The 6,090-nt window shown below is 39.7% G+C and overlaps 1 protein-coding gene across 1 annotated transcript; it reads left to right on the top strand.

Moving 5' to 3' along the window:
• Positions 1-2,575: 2,575 nt before the first annotated feature.
• On the top strand, positions 2,576-5,146 carry LOC149247903 (uncharacterized). Its single transcript, XM_089446177.1, has 2 exons — positions 2,576-3,979; positions 4,115-5,146. The coding sequence occupies exons 1-2, from the start codon at positions 2,576-2,578 to the stop codon at positions 5,144-5,146; spliced, it is 2,436 nt and encodes an 811-aa protein (XP_089302303.1).
• The last annotated feature ends 944 nt before the right edge of the window (positions 5,147-6,090 follow it).

Genomic DNA, 6,090 nt, shown 5'->3' on the forward strand with positions numbered 1-6,090 from the left:
ACATTTACATACTTGGGTCTTCATCAACAAATATTTGACCCCCAAAATTCTGATACCCACAACATATCCACTTAACTAATTGCTCCCAAACTTCCCATTAACTAGCAAATAGTGCAACTTTCATTTGCATAGATTTTTTGGTAGAGAAATTGCCACTTTAAGGATACAACACCCATAATTAGGTTAGTTAGTGTTCATTACTTTTGGATTCTATTTTTGTTATAAATGTTTTTTTAAGAATGTTTATGACTTAAATATTAGATTATAGTCTATTAAACCACAATGAGATGTATCTAAATTCCTCAAATTTGTAAAATCTAATAACAATTGAATATTTTAAGTATATATGTTATGATTTCTTTTTGTTTGCTAGATAATATGAATCGTGCGATCATTGGCACGCCTAACCAATGAGTTGAGTAGTTGCTACCCATGAGTATTTATGCCTTCAAAATGGCATCGGGCTTGGGGGACACCAACAGGTTGCATTGTTGGGGTTCCTTTACACCCCTTAGCAGGAGTGAGCTTTTCACATGCAATTTCAAATGAGTGATCTTTACACTCTTGAGTGCCTTAATAGGATACCTAGTGAGCAATTATTTTATACCTATAAACACTATGCATCTTTCTATTAATTTAAAATAAGGTTCTAACCTTTAATAATAATATTTTATTACAAATTAATACTAATAATTGTAATTTATTTTAATTTAAATTGATATTAATACTATTTTTAATTATAATTTAACTATTTGAAATTTGATTTGATTTTCTTAATTACTAAAATATTGATTCTCACAGAGCAATTGTAATTGGGCTTCCCCGGTCTTTGAGTGGGTATAATGTAAATATGTGTCTCTAGGTGTTAAAAATGTGCAATCTAACTAGTGTACTTTGTTTCTTTGTTTTTGCTTTTTCTCCTAACTACTATATTTTGTTGTTTCTTAATCGATAAACCCTGAGTAGATACGTCCAATTCTCACTTATCTCCACCCCGTCCAATTCTCACTTATCTCCATCCCTCATTTTTATTTAGATTATGAAAAAGATCATCAATTTTAAAGAGTCGCATTTATCACTTTTCGTAAAAACTGCCATTTGAGTAGAGGGCCCATCATTATTAAGATGACTATTCTGTCCGTTTAGTTGTTGCCACCAGCTTTATGAATGGTATCATTAAACTGCCCAACCTTAATACATTTTCTCTGAAGACCTTGCCCATCAGTGTCACTTTTTATTCAGTGATGGTGATTCCGGTGAGGCCGAGAGGGCGTTTATTGGCAGAGGCAGGCACTTATCTAGCGGTCCCGCATGACTCAAGTAAGTCGTTGCATGTCCACGATTTTGCAGACTTTGATTGTAAAACGTCTCAAAACGAGAATTGTTTTTTTCCGGTGGTCATTATGTTGAAGGTGTTATCAGGTGGTTTTTATCCTTCGGGCACGATGTTTAAGTATTATTAGGCAGTGTGACAGGACGTAAAACGTCACGAGCGCAAGCAAGCGCTGAATTAGTATTGCAGAGGCGATGGCGTTTGGAAGGATATTAGATTCGAAGTTGCTGTTACCGTCGGGTAGTTGTGGCGTTTCGACTTTAATTTCTTCTTGATGCAATCATCTTCGGTGCTGAAAATGACCATTGGTTTAATACCCTATAGCATACTAATATTTGTTACCCTCCGCGTTGTTGATTTCATCATCAGTGCGTCCCAACAAATGTGCCGCAATCTGACACCATCTGCTTATCAGTTGTCGGGAGCATTAATCAAGATATCTACTATCACACGACACCAACTAACGAGATTTCGATAGAGCAATCAGAGAAAGATATAGCGAACCCAATATCTAGTACCTCTACTGTCAGTGGGAGGGTTCTACCAATTAACAAGATTTGCGGAGAGCAATAAGGAGAAGATACGAACAATCCGAGATCTAGGAGCCGTATATATTATACAGTTATCAATGCCAATGAAACTTGTTTTACTTTTATCTGTGTTGTCTCTTTCATTTTACCACCAGCAATAACAAGTACGTATTACTCCTTAGGAATACACTTGATGCATAAATGCCAGAACCACCACTTCACAGGCATAGATTAATGCGTAAATGTAATCACATGGAATTCTCCATGATAGTAGCATTTATACATGGTATAAAAGTTACCGTAATGCCACCTATCATTTATTCATGCAATAGGTATATATTCATTATTATATATTTATAAGTCTTTTAGAATTTAAATTTAACTATTTAATAATTAACGGTGCTAGGTTAGGGTTTTAGTTTTTATTAAATTTTTTAAATGTTTTTAATAGTATTTAAAAATTAGAAGAAAGACCTGCGACGGGATGAGCGCTAGGGTTCGCGCTAGCAGACAAGGGTGACAGGGTCACGGACTGGTTTTGACCGTGGGCTGAGCGCGCAGACCTGCCAGGGCAGAGTATATGAGTTTGCTGGCACGGGTTGGGTTAGGTAAAAAAAACCAGTGAGGGAGAACCTAACCTTGTGATATCGCCCTGAACGAAATGGGAGAGTCAAGGGGGGGGGGAGAGATCCCCTCCTTCAAAAACGTGGTAATGGGGGAGACAAGTACGGGAGGAGAGCAGCATACGGAACGGGAAAATCAAATCCCAGTAATGGGCAACTTATGGCAGAAACGAATGAGAGGAAAATGCTTACCGAGGGCTCAGAAACAGCCTAGGTATGTTGTTCCCCATAATAAATTGGAGGAATACAACTGCTATATGAGGGACCATGCTCTAATCTGCCAATTTGTTGGGTATTGGCCTTCTGAGCGGGAACTCTACAGATGGATTGATCAGCGCTGGAGACCTAAGGGGCAGGTAGATCTCAAACTTGGTGCTCAAGGTTTCTTCACAGCAATATTTTCGAATTTGGAGGACAAGAACAGAATTTTTGAAGAGGGTCCCTATTTCTTGAACAATGCGGGTCTATTCATGAAGTATTGGGAGGAGAGATATAATCCTAAAAAGGAGAAAATGCTTGATGCACCAGTCTGCGTCAGGTTATTTGGGCTTCCTGATGAGTTCTGGGATCCAGAAATCTTGGAAGGAATAGGCAACTCGATTGGCAGCTTTGTCAAAATTGCAGAGGCTACGAAAAGAGGTAAGTATAATGCTTATGCGAGAATCTGCGTTTACATAAACCTGGCTGATCCCCTCCCAGAAAATGTTGAGGTAGAGTACCATGACGAAATCTGGAAACAGCCAATTGATTACGAACATATCCCTTTCCGATGCCGAATCTGTCACGAATATGGCCATTTATATCGGCAATGTCCTCTTAATAAAGAGGAAGAGAGCAGGAAAAGTCAAGTGAATCAACAGAGAACCACCGGGAGAGCGAAGGATCCAGAGAGAGGATTTCAACAGGTAGGCAGGAAAAGAAGACCGAATAAAGAAGGACCAAAGACTCAATCTCAAAAGCAACCCAGTCAAGCAAGAAATCAGAACAAATATCAAATATTGCAGAGCGAAGATGAAGAATATGAAGTAAATCTGGAAGATGATGAGGATCCAGAAAATACCCCAATGGAAATCTCAGGAGAGGAGAAAGGGAAAGGAACAACTATTAGCAAAGTCAACAAAGGAAAAACAGAGGAAGAGGCAACAGAAACAGAATTAGTGGCTCAGATGGAAGTGGAAAACCAGCCTGAAACTGAAGCAGAAGAAGAGAAAATCATGAGAAGGCTGATCCAGGAGTGGAAGCATTTAGACAGTAGATTCATACCTGAAGATCAAAGGCAGCTATATAAGGAAGTATTCCAGAAATACAAAGAGAAAAAAGGAGAACCCCCGGATGCACCAGCAATGTTAGAGAGTGAGCAAGGGACTGAAGATAAAGGAACAGGCACCTCGGGCAAAAACAGCAGAAAAAGAGGCCGGAAAACAATGAGTGAAACGATCCAGACGGTGGGAGAGATATTGATAAACTCAGGTAAGGTGATACCTCTGTCGGAGGTATTCTTCCCCTCATATAAAAAGTTTTAAATGATAGTTGTCAGTTGGAATATTAGGGGTTTGAATAGTAGAGGTAAACAAAGGTATATGAAGGATAAGCTGAAAAAAGAAAAACCTAGTATTCTGATCTTACAGGAAACAAAGATTTTGATTCAACAACTTGAAGAAATCATAGAAAAAAGTAGATTACCATACCAAGTGATGGGGCAAGATGCAATAGGCTTTGCAGGAGGACTCGCAATCCTGTGGAACCCAAATGACATTACTATAGATAACTGGGTGAGTATGAGTGGAATCCTTTCTGGGCTGGGAAGGGTTGTGGGAACCAAACACCAGGTGGTTATTTCAGGAGTTTATCGCCCTCCGACCCCTGGGAATAAGGAACAGTTCATCAACGGTGTTAAATCGGTCCGTAATCTTTATCCTGAAGCTGCTTGGATTATTGGTGGAGATTTCAACCTGATCAGATCCTTAGAAGAGAAAAAAGGAGGGATAAGGAGGAGGGATCATTATATGGACAGATTTAATGAGATGATAGAAGAGCTCCGGCTAGTGGATATCCAAACCATTAACGGGATATACACTTGGAACAATAGAAGGGGAGGCAAAAACCAAATTGCCTCCAGGTTAGATAGATTTTTAGTGTCTGAAGCCATAATGAATAAAGATGTTTTTGTGGAGGCCAAGATCATTCCAGCTCTGGGATCTGACCACTGGCCGATTCGATTAGAGATTGACATCAAAAAGATCCAGGGGAAAAGGCCTTTCCGATTTGAAGCCTTCTGGTTAAGGGACCCAGAGTTCATCAAGAAAGTTGAGAATTGGTGGAAACAAAGTACTAGTCAGGGCAGATGCAGAATGCAAACGTTCCAGTTAAAATTGAGAGAGCTGAAAGGCAAAATCAAGAAATGGAACAAGGAGGAATTTGGCAACATTTTGGAGGATAAACAGAATCTGGAAGGGGAAATGGCTGATCTCCAACAGAAGATAATTCTGGAAGGAAGAACGGAGGAAAGCATTCTCAAGGAAGGGGTAATCCTCGGCAGATTGGAAGAGAGGAGGAAGCAAGAGGAGATCCTCTGGCGCCAAAAATCTAGGATAAAATGGCTAAGGGAGGGAGAACGAAACACTAAATTCTTTCACCAGGCCATGGTCAAGCACAGGTAGGGAAACAGAATCCTATCAATTAAGGACAGAAATGGGGAAAGAGTGGTTGAACAGAATGAAATTGAACAAGTTTTGACAGATCACCATAAGGAAATTTTAACTGAACCTCCAGCTGACAGGACGAGAGCCATACAAGAGATATGCTCTGCTATCCCTAGACTGGTCACTGAGGATCAAAATAAAGCGCTCATGAGGGCCGTGACCTTAGAGGAGTTGGAAGAAATTGTGAAGGCAATGAAGAAAGGGACAGCCCCTGGACCGGACGGTTTCACTGTGTACTTTTATCAGGCTGGTTGGCACTTCTTGGGACAAGAAATTCTGGAACTTGTTGAGGAATCAAGAATAAATCAAAAGGTATGGCCAGCTCTTAACTCTACCTTTTATGCTCTTATTCCTAAGGGAGACAACCTGGAGGAGGCTAATGGCTTTAGACCTATAGCTCTTTGTAATGTCATTTACAAAATAATCATGTCCTTGATTGCTAAAAGATTAAAACCTCTCTTAGACAACTTAATCTCGGCTGAACAAACGGGTTTCGTTGAAGGAAGGCAGATCCTTGATGGTCTTGTTGTAACTCAGGAGGTGATACATTCCTTGAAAGCTAAAAAGCAAAAAGGTATGATGATAAAATTAGATTTATCCAAAGCATATGATAGACTAAATTGGAAATACCTTGTTGCAGTCCTGGAAAGATTTGGTTTTCACCAAAGATGGATTGCTTGGATCCACAATCTAATATCCACTCCTCATTTCTCTATCCTGGTTAATGGAAGTCCTTCAAAAACTTTCAACGCCTCCAGAGGGATTCGTCAAGGTGATCCCTTGTCCCCTTTTTTATTTATCCTAGCTGCTGAAGGACTAGGGAGATTCATCAAACAAGAAAGAGCAGCAAATAGAATTAAAGGATTGCAAATTTGGGGAAACAACTTGCCCCTGACCCATCA

Source organism: Pinus tabuliformis, chromosome 7 (genome assembly GCF_031772625.1).
Source record: "Pinus tabuliformis cultivar Carrire ecotype Pingquan chromosome 7, CPIR1, whole genome shotgun sequence".
Taxonomy (NCBI): Eukaryota; Viridiplantae; Streptophyta; class Pinopsida; order Pinales; family Pinaceae; genus Pinus; species Pinus tabuliformis.